Raw genomic sequence first — 16,883 nt, 5'->3', positions numbered from 1 at the left:
TAAGAGATCAGAGTTGGATCAGATCTTTATCCCTATTCTACTCTTCATTCCACACACAGGGTTGCTATCTTTGTTCCATTAGCACACTGGGAAAAGTAGCTATTCAGAAAGGAGATAAAGAGGGTTATATTTTTCTCGGCATAAACACAACTGATAAATTGCAATCCCTATTCCTAGATTGCCACCTAATCTTCCTATGGGAATGATCAAAGGTAGAATCTAGCCTGGAAAGGGCTGCACGCCCGGTTTACTCACTCCGAATGCCTACATCCAAAGGGAAGAGTTTAAACAATCAGGAGCATTACAATGCCAGCCACAGCTGCACGTCAATTAACATCACAGGCCTCACAGATGAAAAAATGAGCAGAAGAAAACCCAAGAAAAAAACTCCCCCAAAATAGCCCTCAGAATTTGGCCTCCTTCACCTTTAACTGTGACATATTCAACGCAGTTCTCAGTATTTGTGGAGCTGGAACAGAAAGAGTTTGTGTGTGTTCGTTAGAAAGGCTGCAAACTTAAGCCCGTCTGAGGCCTAGCATGGGCTCTGGCCAGGAAGAGAGAACACTAGAAAGAGAACACTTCTGTTTTTAGACTTTGGGAAACCATAACCATTTTTGTACATTAGAACAAGTAAATCAATATTTAGTTTGTCTGGGACCTGCTTTATTTCCCACCCCGCTTTCTATTTTTAAGGCATTTAAATTCTCTTTATAGCAGACAGAGAAGTTTAGGGGTCAGTTGTGAAGGGAATGGAAATTCTCTCTCAATTACCTCTATGCTGATGGGATTGTTTATTGTATGAGCACGTATGGATTTATTAATATCAGTGTTTATCTGGCTAAACGAGCCCCTGGTTCCCAGGCATTCCCCCCCACAATATTACCCAATAGGGATTTCCGTCCTCACAGCATGGATAGAATCCCCCCACCCGCTGCTGAATGGGGGAGGTACAGAGCTATCCTCATAGTCACTTCTGTCTTCTGGATCATTTCCCAACTCCTTTCCAATGCTAAGGGCCAAATCCTGGCTCTAGTGAAGTCAAGTGGGAGCCTTGCCATGGACTTCAAAGAGACCAGGATCTGGCCCTAAGGAAATAAATTTGCTGTTTAAATCTAGGAGCTAAATGCTGGCTTCCAATTGCTAGATGTATTTTTAGGTTATCTTCAAGAGATGTATTGTAGTGACAAGGCAGAAATATTTTGTACTCTAGGGAACTGCTCCGCGAAGACATAACTATGTTTCCCCTCTTCGAAGGATGCTGCTGCTGTTTGAAATACAAATCCAACTGCCTCATTAGCTACCGTATCAAATTGTGTTGAAAAAAATAGAAGATTGGGCCAAAAGCCCAATGTCTGTATGAGGCCTGATTACAGCAGACCTTGTGCAGGGGATGTGTGGATTCTCCTGCTCTGTGCTCAGCCACCCGTATGCTCCGCCCACCTCTGCTACTACATCCCACACTGATTCCACTGAACTGGTGGGCATGTCCCCAAATGAGTTCTATTAAGGGATGTCGTCAACTAGTGTACAACTAAAGGCGAACAAGTGCCACTTTTGGCTTCTTTAAACTGCTATGAATTTATTGAAGCCTTACCTTTCCCCCCATCAACTTTCTCCTCCTAGAATTACCATCAAGACATGTTTTTTTAAAAATGGATGGACTAAAGCTTTCTGTCCCTTACCCCTAGGTAACTAAGGCTATGTCTACACTGGCACCTTTGTTGGTATAACTTATGTCACTCAGGAGTGTGAAAAAAAACACCCCCCTTGAGTGACATCAGTTACAGAAACGCCAGTGTGGACAGTGCTATGTTGGTGGGAGACATTCTCCTGCCAACATAGCTACCGCCACTTATTGGGGGTGGTTTAATTATGTCAACAGGAGAGCTCTCTCCCATCGGCACAGAGCGGCTATCTGAGAGACTTACAGCAATGCAGCTGCATTTGTACAGCTGTGCCATGGTAAGGTCTCTAGTGTAGACATGGCCTAATTGTGGTACCCACGTAGCAGTATTTTGGGGCTGAGGGCAAATTTCTCTCCGAAATGGGAAGCTATATGCAGAAGGGATTCGTGAACTATCATATCCTTGAAAGAGGTGTTCACCAAAGGCTGAAATGTCTAACTTATTTCCCTCCCACCCCCACAAAACCAGAAAGTAGGAGAGAAATAGTCAATTTTAGTCAAAATTTCAAAGCTATTGGCCTGGAACCTTGGCTAGTGCGAATCCGTGCAGATCCACTGACATCAATGGAAGGACACAGATTACACCAGATGAGGACCTGGACCATTAGCTTTTGAATGTGTAGCATTTGATTGGATGCTGCATTTCCAGTGTACTCAGTTCTCCCCTTCTAGTTCTAGATTTTCAAAAAACACACAGCATAGGATATCTCCATTAATTAAATTAAAAAAAACAAAAACAAAAAACAGAGTTAGATTATCCCAGCCTTACATTCTTGAGTGATAAACCAGCGCTAGGCATAAGCAGACTAAGAAATTACTTAGGGCCCCTAACCAGCTCCAGGGGGCCCCTATTCACTTTTTATTATACGAACTTGTCTGTTTTAGTATTGGGGCAGGGAGGGAAAAAATATTTCTGCTTATGGTCCCCAGTGGGCTAGCACCAGCTTTGGATAATGCGGACTCAAACGTCTCATGTTCACTTGCACCATTTGCCTGAAATTTATTTGGATGCCCACATCAAACATTTTAAAGGAAAGAGCTATCCCTTTATTTGTAAGGAAATCATCCTTTTCTCTTCCAAAAATGCAGGATGTTTTAGGGAAGGTAATTCATTCCATCAGAGGCAGGGCTTTCATTGCACCATGCAATAAAATGGAAGGCTTTTTGTCTGCGTATACACACAATGAAAATTTGTTTTATATGGACGGCAACATTTAAACATCCCATAATTATCCTGGGAGTAAAAAGAGCCACAAACATAACTCCAAAAAAAAAAAATAAAAAATCAGAGCGTTAAAAGTCTATTAAAAATAAATAAATAAATAAATAAGTAGCTCAAACACAGTATTTGTTTGCCCTCTTTTATGTTAACATAAAACTTGCTCTGAAAACTGCTTGACTAAGTGATTCAACCAGATGTTCACTTCCTCTGCAGAAAAGTAGAATTTGGAAAATATTACATTTTTTAAAATTGCTGGTGGCAGGGACTGCTCCGTGGGCTGCGTTTCAGCTGAGCTTCAACCAACTTTCTATTTTTCCTTCATGTTTTGGAGCCTAAGAGGCCTGGAGCCTGCTAGTCCACTTATTATTGCCTGCTGATTATATAGGAAGTTGTTCAGATCCAGCCTGCACCCTGAGTAAATCATGTGGAGGAGGTGTTGCTATTTTAAGATAGAAGAGGTGGCTCTCTGACAAACAAATGCTCAGTTTCCACCATCCAGCGGTGGAGAGAAAGAATTCTTTTTATCATCATCAACTGGGAAACTTCCTGGATCCCCATGCGAGTCACTAGTTATCCTAAAGGAGTCTTACTCTTTAGAAAAGCGGTAAAGAAACTTAGAAATCTCTCAAGAATAGCAAGTGTGAAAATTTAGCTTGGGAAATGTGAACATTACTCTAAGGATATGATCCAGCTCCCATTGAAATCAAATGAACAAGCTCCTATTAAAATCAGTGGGGACGATCAGGTGATAAGCCATTTGATTCTTCCTCCCCACCACCCCCAAAGAAATGTTGTCAGTACGAGAGGCAGGAGTGTAAAAAGATCAACAGAAATTAGATTGCATTATGGTTTAGGTGGCAATGACTGGGAAATAGATAGTTGGGCATTTTTATACTGGGCACATGTATCTGCGTCTAACTTGCCTTATCTCTAGTTGAAAGCTGTTCAAGTCACCGGGGAGGAATCTGGTTCAATATCTTATCGCTGGGCTTTTGGTGTGTGGAAAGCACAATGAACCCACATTAAGGATTGCTGGGCCAATTGCATCCCCACACTGGCTTGCACAAGAGGCAGGAAAATCACAGCATATAGCATGTTCCCATGCCCCATACTGGCTCACTGAAGGACAATACCACCTTGAAGGAAGCCGCCTGTTTTCCCAAGTGAAAAGCGAGTGAAGCTATGAGGGAGGAGAAATTGGCTAGAACAGGGGGTGGAAAAAGGGGGCATAACCCAGCATGAATGAGTAGATGAAAACCACATGACGCTCCCTTGCTCAGCATGAGCTAACTCATACTGTGCGAGATTAGGGTACATTTGGCGTGCATTTTGGATAGGGAGAGACCATGCCTGGATGTACTAGGATTCTCCTATCATTGCTCTGGATAATGTTGGAGTTACATTGCATCAGCAGCATTGCATTGTGCCAAGTGATGTAACTCAAGGAAAACAGCAGCATGTGTTTTCCCAGACCTGAGCAGCAGGTGGTTTCATAGCCTTTTTTGAAACAGGCTACATCCTCTTTGTGCCCCAGATTCTGCTTCTGTAAAATGGGGATTATAATTAGGGCCCTACCAAACTCACAACCATGGAAACTGCGTCACAGAGCATGAAATCTGGTCTTTTGTGTGTTTTAACCTTTACTATACACATTTTACAGAGGAGATGAGCATTTCTCAAATTGAGGGTCCTGACCCAAAAGGGAGTTACGGGGGGCTGCAAAATTATTTTAGAGGGGTCATGGTATTGCCACCCTTACTTCTGCACTGCCTTCAGAGCTGGGAGGTCGGAGAGCGGTGTCTATTGGCTGGGTGCCCAGCTCTGAAGGCAGCAACCCCCCCCACCAGCAGCGCAAAAGTAAGGATGGCAATACTATACCATGCCACCCTTATTTCTGCGCTGCCGCCCTCGGAGCTGATGACTGAGGGGCCAGATCTGTGAGCAGCAGAAGGAAGGGTGGCAATACCAGACCAGGCCATCCTTCCTTCTGCGCTGGTGCTGGCGGCGGCTCTGCCTTCAGAGCTGGGCTCCTGGCCAGCAGCTGTCGCTCTCCAGCTGCCCAGCTTTGAAGGCAGCGCTGCCACCAGCAGCGGGGCAGAAGCAATGGTAGCAGTACTGCACCCCCCCCCCCCCCCCAATAATCTTGTGACCCCACACACAACTGCTTTTTGGGTCAGGACCCCTACAATTACAACACTCTGAAATTTCAGATTAAAATAGCTGAAATCATGACATTTACGATTTAAAAAAATCCTATGACCATGAATATGGTAGGGCCCTAATTATACTACTTACCAGCCTCCCAGGGATGCTTAACTCATTAGTGACCAACCTCATTAGCTAAAAGGCATTAAGATCTAGATTTTTTAAAAGGAATTTAGGTGCCACAAGATGAAGATACGTAGATGGACTCCTCATGGGATTGTCAGATCTATCTGCAACTTTAGGTACCCCGATACCTTTAAAAATCTGGCCCTAACTGCTGGTCTCCAAGTCTGGATAGTCTACTCAGGTCAACACTTGAACCATCAGCAGCAAAACAGCAGAAGTTAGTACATTAAGTCTGTGCATTAGGCTCTTGATTAGATAAAGTTATTTAAATTGAAGCAAGCCCCTTGGCTAAAATTGGCTTATACATTTTTCTTTGTCAGGCAAAAAAACAAACACACAAGTGTAATTTACCTTCAGAACTTCCCTGTGCGAATCCAAGGAAACAGGTAAAATATAAAACAGTCCAGAGAAAGAGGGATCCCCTAAAAATCAGAGAAGGGAAAAATAATCAGGTTTTTGTTACAATTTAAAAATATTTATAATATGAAACATTACTTAAGTCTGGTTGTTAAAGGCCAAAAAAATAAGCTTCATACTGAACAAGGGCTCAATCATGCATTTATTGAAGTCAATGGGGGGTGTTGTCATTAACGACAATAGCTGGAGGATCAGACCCTCACAGCACAGAACTAACTGCTTGCTTCTTCTTGGGACTCCATAACCAGAATCCTACTTGAGGGCCCAATTAAAAGCCCACTGAAGTCCATGGGAACTTGTCCATCGACTGCAACAGGCTTTGGATCAGGCCTTGAATTGGGACCAGAACTATATGCAGGGATGTCAAGGGTGTCAGATCATCAGTCCTACAGAAAGACCAAAGCTGTGTGTTAGCTGCAGTACTGTCCAGTGTAGAATGCCAGGATGCAAAGTGACACAGAAGCAATTCAAAATAAGGAGAAAGATGGACTTGACCAAAGTGTATGTATAAGGGGAAGCGAGGATACACAGTAAGTGTCATGTAAGTGACCTTTGCATCTGAGTAAACAAAGTTTGAATCCTGCTGCTCTCACATTCATCTAGAACAAATTTTGGGACAAGCCCTATGTGGTTTAATTTATTTTCTTCTAAAGAAAGGATACAAAGAGAAGGGATAGTCTGTTAACCCTTTGGTACCCAGCACAGTTAGAGCACTACCATTAATCCATTTCTCATTAGTTCAATGTGTAGAGAAATCCTGCTTGCCAGTGGTAGGGGTTAAGAAAAATGCCCATAGGAGTTGCAGCATTTCAAGTTATGTAAGGCACCTCTCTGGAAGGTTGTGTTTCACACCTGTGAAGCTGCATTTGACAAAACTCTGTTAGCTACACTGTAAGCTTCTGGGTGCCAGTGACAGCAGTAGCAGGGAGGAAAAGCTATGCCAGAAAGGTAACAGAAACCACCCTTCAGCCCACAAATTGTTTGATCTGTATCAAAATAATGCAAAAGCATAAGAAACTCCTTAGTTAAATTCACTCAGAACTATCTGTGGAAAGTTACGAGACTAAATTCTCTCATCTTCTAGAGGAGATTGAATAGCTAGGTTGAAGTATCAAGGCCATTAGGCAGCTGGAGGAAGAGACAAAAATGTAAACTATATAAAATCCTCCACCAGAGAAAGAAAAAACATGGATCATTCATAAGTTGCTAGTACTACTTCGTTTCAGTCAGACCAATATTATATCTGGGGTGGGAGTGGGATAAAGACATGAAATAGACCCTATTCATAGCTGGTGAATGAAAATAATTGTATATTTATTTCAATACTTTAGTGTTCTGCTTCCCAGCCGTTCTGGTTTCAGCTCTTGCACACGATAAGCTTTGTAGAGGTATTTTATTAGGTTGGGTCTTTCCACCAGCTGTTGTAGAACACTGCAGCTCCATTGACTTCAGTGAAGCTATACCGAACTATACCAGCCGAGGATCTGCCCTATTAACTTTAGTAGAGAAATCCATGTATGAACCCCACTGCTTGCTAGGTTTTAAAACCTGACTAAAAAAAGCACGGGAACAATCCCACACTATCAGGGAAATTAGTTTGATGGACCAAATAGTTATTTTGCAGTCTCCTTGCTCCTGATTCCAGGCTTCACCTTTCAGGTGCAGGAGGGACCCCAGGGCTGCTCTAACTTATTCCCACATTATAAAGATCCCCAGGGACCACCCAACAACTCAGAATAGCGAAATAATGCATCCCAGCCACCCTTCTTGCTGCACCATTACACTGGCCACATACAACCCAGGGAACCCTCCCTGCCCCAGTGGAATTCCTGGCTGCTTCCTGGTCCCTTTATGCCACAGGCGTGATGTAAAAAGACCAGAACCCAGCTCGGACCCCCGACCCTCGTTTCTGTGACCCATCAAACTGACAAAAACAACCGTCTATTAGAACTCAGATGTGGCTTAGATCTTCTGTGTTGAGCGTGGGCTGCAGAATCATAGCTATTGCTATATGCAATAGCAGAGCTTAAAAAGGGCCTTAGTTGTGTGTGTGTGTGTGTGTGTGTGTGTGTGTGTGTGTGTGTGTGTGTGTGTGTGTGTGTGTGTGTGTGTATTCGTTCCTCAATAGGAAAAAAAGCACATTGTTCTTAACTTGTGTTAGCCAACTCATGGTAATTAAAATGAGGTAAAATCCTAGTGAAGACAAGGCAGTTTGTAGCTTTCACACACTAGCAGGTTAAGTTAAAGAGAGCCCAGGGTTTACTACAACCTGCTAACTAGTGTTAAGACTGCAAAATGCCTTGGTCTTCACTCAGATTTTACCTTTTCTTTGATTCCATGTGCTAGTTCACATGAATGAAGAGCACCTTTTTCCTAGTGAGAACAAGGCCTCTGTGTCTATATACAGCATGGATGTTTTTATAGTACCAAACAACCCTATGAATTAGTCACCAATTGAGTCACCCCCCCAAAACGTACCAAGTTAAAGCCCATTATTTTTAATAAAAAAGGCAGCGAGGAAGGGAAAATCCCCATAATTTGCTTCTAGATTTCCTGTTGACCAACAAGCAAGGGGAACAAGCTTCAGGGAAAAATCTAGCAACGATTCTGCTGCACAGACACTGACTGGGCAGTAAAAGAGATAGATTCACAGCACAGGCTCCAGCTGGCACTGGACACACTGCTGCTCTCCTCAGACAGCCAATACAGTACAAGATTGGAATGAGGACAAGTGCCAGAACACTAAAGAAAAACACTTTGGCAAAATATACCAGCTTAATGGAAAAAGTGAATGCGGCTTCCAAATGGCAGACCTGTGTCTGATGGGACTGTTAATTATTGCAGGTTTTTTATAACGTGAGCTCTTTTTCCGTTACAACTCTATACGGTGACAGGGTTGCATAAGCGATTTGAGTAGCAGTAAGCAAGGGAGAGTTTTCTCCTTATATAGAGCTAGCAGATCTATCTATTCCTTTATCTCTGCTCCATTCCATCGCTAGTGATTTTCAGAGTCACCCACAATAGTACCCCTCTATGGGTGCGTCCATGCATGCATCACAGCAAGAACAAATATCCGCAGCAAGCTCAATTAGTTCCTGCAAACCCTCAGAGACACCAGGTGAAACCCACCATAAGACCGATCCACCACATACGCCCTGCATTCAAGACCGAGAAGGTGCCCTCCCAGTCTCTCCAAAGGGGTGACTTCCATTCAACGCTAGCCCCAATGAATTCAGTGGAGCTACTGATTTGCAGAACGGACTGTAGGATCAAACCCACGGGACTTCAGCCTTCACAGTCAGGCATCATCACTCTTCTAGGAAAGTTTAAAGATCAAACTTCTGAAAGCAACAAGTTGATGGGCCCCCAGGGCCAAGAGAGTCATCAGTCCTCTCTCTCTCTGGTCTGTATAGAATCTCCCTTGCTGATAATACCCATATGTGTCATGTACAATGCACTTACCTCAAGGGCAAAAATAAAAACATCCTGAGAATGTTTGATGGCTATCACTTCTTACAAAATCTAGTGAATGCAAGGTAACATATAGCAATGCATTGATTCAGTGACAAAGCCACTGCTAAAAAGTATCATCTTATCTTGGACTAATCACTCAGGAGTGCCTTCCTCTGCATGAAGGACAAAAATGGAATCCGGCTGCTGAGAACTGCTGTTCGAAAAGACTAAATGAATGTTTCCTGCTATGAGGTCTGACAGTGTTTCTGAGAGGTGAACACATACAGGTCCTGCCCAAGAGCCTAAATCCTAAACACAGCACCATGGCTGAGATTTTCAGAGACGCCTAACTCATTTGGATACTCAGTTCCCAATAGAAACTGAAAAATCTCAGCCTACGAGTACAGACTTTAAACTGCCCCACGAAACAAAATACAAAATGAACAAAAATTAGTTTTCCCACTATACTCAGTGACGGTCTTTTTATTTCATGTCTGTACAGCACCTAGAACAGCAGGGCCCCTGTCCACGCCTGGGGTTCAAAGGTGCTAATACTTACCTACTCAGACCCAAGCTCCAGCTGCCTGGTCAGTTTTGATCATCCCCAACTGAAGCAATAGTTCAACGTCCAGAGGTGTGAGTAATGCAATAACGCCTAGAACATTGAACTCTGGTCCTTGACAAATCAAAAGACTCTCCTTCTCACCTTTATCATACATCTATCAGAAAGAAACTGCGTTCCCTTCTTGGGATCCTAAAGGATACACATGTTGCTTTATGAATGACGCCTCACATTGTTCTTTGACAGAATCCTGTCCTGCAGCACTGACCTCTTATTTATTTACACAATGCCTATCATTAGAGCATCCAGGTGCTCTAGCAAAATTCCGCTTGCCCAAGGCAAGTAACTTTTTTGAGAGGGGAGTCAAATAACATCAATTTTTGACCCCGGTCATCAACAAATGTCATCATAAGGGGCAGGAAGGCAGATTTGGTGCCTAGATTGTTTTCACGATAACTTCAAAAGACTGGAAACCGAGGAGTTGACCTAGAAGCAGTCAATCAGCTGCGAGTGAGTGAAAAAGGAAAGCTGTCTCCAGTAACAGCCCTTAGTAGCTTTTAAGCAAAGAACAGATAAGAATGTGCGTTTCTGGAATGCTAAGTACTTATCACACCAGATTTTAAGATGAGAACTGAAAACTCATTACAAGTGTAGCCTGAAAGGGGGGAAAAACCACATGCCCTAATACATCAGCTAAGATGTATGGGAATTTTGGTAGCACATTGCAGGGAATACCAAGCTAAATGGTTTGGAACACTGTCTTTACAACATTTCTGGGTAAGAATAGTGTGAGATTGAAATATAGCCAGACTCAACTTCACCCCGGGGATGATTATGAGACATTGTTTTCCCATGATTGTGTGTCAGGGGTGTGACAGTTTAGAATGTATGTACACACACACACACACACACACACACTATTGTCATCAAGTTTCCCAGGATCTCTCTACTTCTGCCAACTCTAATCTTAATTCAGGATGAAAATGACATTAGCACTGTGTCTCTGGAGCACTCACACACAGCTTTGGGAACATCTGTCGAACTACTACGATGGACCAAAAAACTGCTGCCTCCTTGAGGAGGTGGCTCCAAGCAACATCAGAGTGACACAACAGAGCAGGATGAAAGAGAGGAGTCATTCACATGGGGTGGGACCTCAGACACTGGCAGCAGCAATTCAGTAGCACACAGCATTACAAAGATGCTTTGCTTTCATAAAAGCCTAGCATAAGCCATGCAGAAAGATGGTATGGCATGGGTTCCTTAGACAACTCTAATTTAAAACCCAATTTAAATACCTTACACTTATACAGTAGCTTTCACTGGGGTGGAAAGTGGCAGATACACAGTAGACAGACAGAGAGGAAATTTCAACCAAGACTCCCCCTCTCTTACAGTATAGGATCTCTAGTGTCCATGTGTGGATACAAAAGTCCTGTGTGGATACAAAATTAGTATCCACATCCAATTCATGATATCCGCAGATTAGCAGAGCTCTACATGTAGAGCACACACAGAACCCCATTTTCTAAGGTCATATCCAAAAGACTACAGCTGAAGAACTAAATTGACTCTGATGGGATTTGAACCACTTTTTCCAATATACTATATTTCAAACCTAATACTTTAAACCACTGAGCCATCCTTCCTGACAAGTAGCTGGGATTTGCACATCCTTAAAAATAGGACAAACACCTGCTTCTCTGACATTTTTGAGCCATGGCTGCATTCTATGAATCAAAGTGGAATAAACAGTTGATTTTCTTTAGTAAACAGCAGTTCATAGATTCCAAGACCTGAAAGGGACCATTGAGAACATCTAGTCTGACCTTCTGTATAACACAGGCCATAGAACTTTCCCAAAATAATTCCTAGAGCAGATCTTTTAAAACGGTGGTTCTTAACCAGGGGTACGCAGAGATCTTCCGGGGGTACATCAACTGATCTAGATGTTTGCCTAGTTTTACAACAGGCTACATAAAAAGCACTAGCAAAGTTATTACAAACTAAAATTTTGTACAGATGACTTGTTTATACTGCTCTATATACTATGCATTGTAATGTAAGTACAATATTTATATTACAATTTATTTATTTTATAATTATATAGTAAAAATGAGAAAATAAGCAATTTTTCAGTATTAGCATGCTGTGACACTTTTATGTCTCATTTTGTAAGCAAGTAGTTTTTAAGTGAGGTGAAACTTGGGGATACGCAAGACAAATCAGACTCCTGAAACAGGTACAGTAATCTGGAAAGGTTGAGAGCCACTGTTTTAGAAAAACATCCAATCTTGATTTATGTATTGCCAATGAGGGAGAATCCACAACACAATCCTTGGTAAATTGCTCTAATTGTTAATAACCCTCATGGTCAAAAATTTACACCTTATTTTTGGTCTGAATTTGTCTAGCTTCAACTTCCAGCCATTGGATCATGCTATACCTTTCGCTGCTATACTGAAGATCCTATTATTAAACATTTGTTCCCCATGTCAATTATAGGTACTGTGGCAGAGCTCTGACCTTGTCCCCGTGGGTCCCACGCTTCTAGGTGGTTTATGCTAGCCTCAGTGGCTCACTGCGACCCTGCACATAGCCCTTCTCTCTCTAGGGCCAGGGTTACAGTCTACTGAGCCCTTTTCATCATAAGCCAGCAAGGAGGTTGGTGAGAGAACTCCCAGAGTCTCGGTTGTCTCTACGGCTTATTTCAGAACAGTTTAGTCTCCTGTCCTGACAGGGACCTGTCTTCCCTTCCCAGGAGGTGTTTCTGTAGTGGCAGGTTGGGGGGGAACCTGGGCCCGCCCTCTACTCCAGGTTCCGGCCCAGGGACCCTAATGGTGGTAGCTGTTAGCAGCCAACCTTTCACTGCCAGAGTTGCTACATTTCTCTGGGCCACTTCCCCACAGCTCTCCTGCTTCTCCCTTCTTCACCCTTACCGATGGTTTGAGGGTGTCTTCATTAACCAGCCCTTCAGCCACACTTCCTCTCCCCTGGCTCTTCCCAGCCAAACTGGAGTGAGCCCTTTTATAGTATCAAAAGGCCTTAACTAGAGTCAGGTGTTCACATTACCTTAATGGACTCAACCTGACTCTTTGCAGGTTAATTGGAGTCAGGTGTTCTCATTAGTCTGGAGCAGCCCCTGCTCTGGTCAGTCAGGGAACAGAAAACTGCTAATCCAGTGGCCAGTATATCTGCCTTCTACTACGTTGTTGTACCCAACTGGCCTGGGTCTGTCACAGTACTTATAGACTGTAATTGAGTCACCCATTCACCTTCCCTTTGTTAAGCTAAATACATTAAGCTCCTTGAGTCTCTCACTATAAGGCACATTTTCTAATCCTTCAATCATTCGTGAGACTCTTCTCTGAATTCTCTCCAATTTTTCAACATGTTTCTTGAATTGTGGGCACCAGAACTGGACACAGAATTCCAGCAGCAGTCGCCCCAGTGCCAAATACGGATATAAATAATCTCTCTACTTCTACTTGAGATTCCCCCGTTTATGCATCCCAGGTTCACATTAGCTCTTTTGGCCACAGCATCACACTGGGAGCTCATGTTCAGCTGATTATCCACCATAGCCCCCAAATCTTTTTCACAGTCACTGCTTCCCAGGATAGAGTCCCCAATGCTGTAAGTATGGCCACTGTTCTTTGTTCCTGGATGCATACGTTTACATTTAGCTGTATTAAAACCACATATGATTTGTCTGCATCTCATTTACCAAGTGATCCAGATTGCTCTGAATCAGCACACTGGCCTCTTTATTATTTACTTCTCCAATTTGTGTGTCATCTGCAAGTTCTATCAGGTGATGATTTTATGTTTTCTTGCAGGTCGTTGATAAGAATCTTACATAGTATAGGTCCAGTGGGACCCCACTGGAAACACACCCACTTGATAACGATTCCCCATTTACAATTAAATTTGGAGACATCGGTTAGTCAGTTGTTAATTTTATATCAAATGGATTAAAATGGCACACAATTATCGTTTTTTAATCAAAGTGTCATACAGTACCAAGTCAATCGCCTTACAGAAGTCTAAATGCGTTATGTCAGCACTAATACTTTTATCAAACTTTTAATCTCATTAAAAGTATCAAATTAGTTTGACAGGATCTATTTCCATGTTGATTTGCATTAATTACACTGCCCTTTTTAAATTCTTTATTAATCAAGCCCCATATCAGCCACTCCATTATCTTGCCCAGCATCAATGTCAGGCTGACAGGCCTATAATTACCCAGGTCATCCCACTTACCCTTTTAAAAAAACTGGCACAATATTAGTTTTCTTTCAGTCCTCTGGAACTCCCTGTGTGCCATTACTGAAAACCAACATTAATGGTCTAGCGAGCTCCTCAGCCAACTCTTTTAAAACTCTTGGATGCAAGTTATCTGGACCTGCTGAGTTAGGGGGATTGTCTCTTTTTGCTGCTACAATTTATTTTGAAGCAGGAAATAGGGCAGATATAGATACAATTCAATTCTTTCTGTGAAGCAGGCCTAAAGGTTAACCTGTGGATGATGGTGGAGAGAGTAATCTTATAAAATGTGCAGATGACACCAAGCTGGTGGGCTTGCAAGCACTTTGGAGAACTGGATTAGAATTCCCAATGACCTTGACAAATTAGAGAATTGGTCTGAAATCAATAAAAATTTAAATTAAATAAAGATAAGTGCAAAGTACTACGCTTAAGGAAAATCTGAAATGCACAAATACAAAATGGGAAATAACTGGCTAGAGAGTAGTACTTCAAAAACAGATTTGTGGGTTATAGTGGATCATGAACTGAAGATGCTATTGAGAAAAAGGCAAATGTCATTCTGGTGTGTATGAACAAGAGTGTTGTTTGTAAGCCGCAAGAGGTAATTGTTCCACTCTACCCGACGTTGGTGAGGCCTCTGCTGGAGCACTGCACCTGGTTTTGGGCACCACACTTTAAGAAAGATGTGGACAAATTGGAGAGTCCAGTAGAGAACCACAAAAATGATAAAAGGTTTAGAAAACATGATGTATAAAGAAAGGTTGAAATAACTAGGTCTGTACAATGCAGAAAAGATTAAGAGGGAGACATAAGAGTATTCAAATATGTAAAAGGCTGTTATAAAGAGGGTGGTGATCAATTGTTCTTCATGTCTGCTGAGGGCAGGACAAGAAGTAATCAGCTAAGATTGAAACAATGGAGATTTAGGTTAAGTATCAGGGGAAACTTTCTAACTTAAGGATAGTTAAACACTGGAACAGGTTACCTAGGGAGGTTGAGGAATCCCTGTCATTGCTGCTTTTTAAGAACAGGTTAGACAAACATGTCAGTATACAGTATATTAATCCACTAATACTTAATCCAGTTCTCTTCCTTTGAGTTCCTGTTGCTGAAGATCTGGCTCCTCACTCACTAAATGGAGGACAGGACATTAGTTTGTTATGACTCAAATGCTGTTTAGAGGACTAGCAACAGCATTTTACCCTTGGGCTCCTCTTTGATCAGTATCATTATCTGCCTGGTTGTTGACTTTGCTTTTGTGTGAAGTGACAACACTCAATAAGCTCATTGCTTTTGTGTTCTCAGTTATGTAACTGGAGCCCTTTAAAAAAAAAAAAAAATGCTAAGCATGTACGGTCACCAAACATCTATTTTGTTCTTCCTACAAGCCTCTTTGCATTCTTTGATTTTGTGAATGGGGTTTGGCAAAGGCTCATAGAATTCCCATTTGTTTTCATGGTCATCTAAATAAAAGTCTGTCATTTCTTTGTGTGACCCCAATACATTTAGCCTGTTGGGGGGGAAGAGTGTATAGTGTCTTTTTTTGCCTTTGGACTGGGCATCTCCCTTTAGATACTGTACTTCTACAGCCCTTGTCATCATAGTGTTTGAGCATCTCTCAACCATTATGGATAACCTCAGTATGAGGTAGGGAAGTCTCCCTTCCAACCACTTTTTACATGTAGGGAACAAAGGCAGAGGGTAGATTAAGGGATTTGCCCAAGGTGACAGCAAATGATTGGCAGAGCTGGAAACTGAACCCAGATCTTTGTAACCCTAGTCCTATACCCTATCCATTAGGCAATGCTTCCTACCCCTAGGATACCACACTACTGGATATGGTATAAGAATCTACAGAGCCAGATCTTATGCTTTCCTGATTGTCCCCAACTGTCCAGTGCATATGTACAACACAGGGTCAGCTGGTTGTCTCCGTGTTGTTTGGTTTGTCCTGTGGGGCCATGATCTATCATGAAATTGCCTACAGAGAGCGACGGGGGCAGTAATTTCCTGTGACATACAAGCTGGCACCCAAAATGATCTTTCTAGGTTTCCTTAAAAAAAAAAAAAAAAAAAAGGATGCATTACAGTCTGCCTTGGTGGTAGCCAGCATTGCAGATGAATGCTGTGCATCAGTCTTGAGGTAGGTAGGCACATGAAGGGCCAACATACGTGAACATGTACAAGAAAGCATGTTTCCAGGATGCCAATGCAGAAGTGCTGGGACACAGAACAGGCGCACTGAAGAGGCCTCCAGAAACATTAGGCTAGTCTCCTACATTGTCATTAGTTGGCACCTGTGCCGTATGGATCCAATCAAACAGATGTAGCTGTGGCTGAAGAAGACCATGAAGTTTCTGTGGCCCTGATGTATTCAATCAATCAGCAGCAGAGTGTAGAAACCTGCTCTCCAGCCTGCAAGGGCCTGCGTACATTGAAAAGACACCGCAACAAACCATTGATGAGAGGTCACTAAGCTCTCAAAACCTGTCAAATTTCCTTGTGTCCACATGCTTGTATTGGCTGGGATGAGGCTGTTAGCTCTCCCAGTGTGTTCAACACTTATTTCACCCTACCACAGGCAGTAACTGCTGGCTCACTCAATCCAGTCTAAATCCATCCTGCATTGTACGCTTCACCTTTGGAAATTACCCCGCGCTGCCAGCAATGGTTCTGGCCACACTGGGATGGGTGCATCAGGAGTATGACAATGCACTGGTACAATCACACCATGTGTGAATGCGCCAGAATGGTTCCATTATAAACAGCATTGCTGTGTGAATGCACTAGACCAATGGTTCATGTACCATCTTCTTTAAAAAATTGTTGTGAAGTGGATGGAGGGAACATCAAACTCACATACCGCCCATGGTTCAGGTACCACTGTTTGGGAATCCCTGCACTAAACCATTTCGGGGATGAACAACTATTGAATGCAAAAC

The 16,883-nt window shown here is 42.6% G+C and overlaps 1 protein-coding gene across 5 annotated transcripts in view; it reads right to left on the bottom strand.

Annotated features, from left to right (window-relative positions):
* Positions 1-16,883, bottom strand: part of LOC112101967 (collagen alpha-1(XXVII) chain) — a 224,618-nt gene that overhangs the window by 203,765 nt on the left and 3,970 nt on the right. For all 5 annotated transcript variants that reach the window (XM_026657347.2, XM_026657346.2, XM_026657349.2 and 2 more), the window contains exon 2: positions 5,589-5,659. In XM_026657347.2, coding sequence (XP_026513132.1) covers positions 5,589-5,659 — 71 coding nt within the window. The remainder of the gene's footprint in view (positions 1-5,588; positions 5,660-16,883) is intronic.

The sequence above is a fragment of the Terrapene carolina genome, unplaced genomic scaffold (genome assembly GCF_002925995.2).
Source record: "Terrapene carolina triunguis isolate 2854851 unplaced genomic scaffold, T_m_triunguis-2.0 Scaffold238, whole genome shotgun sequence".
Lineage (NCBI taxonomy): Eukaryota > Metazoa > Chordata > Testudines > Emydidae > Terrapene > Terrapene triunguis.
This window is presented reverse-complemented; position numbering and strand designations above follow the sequence as displayed.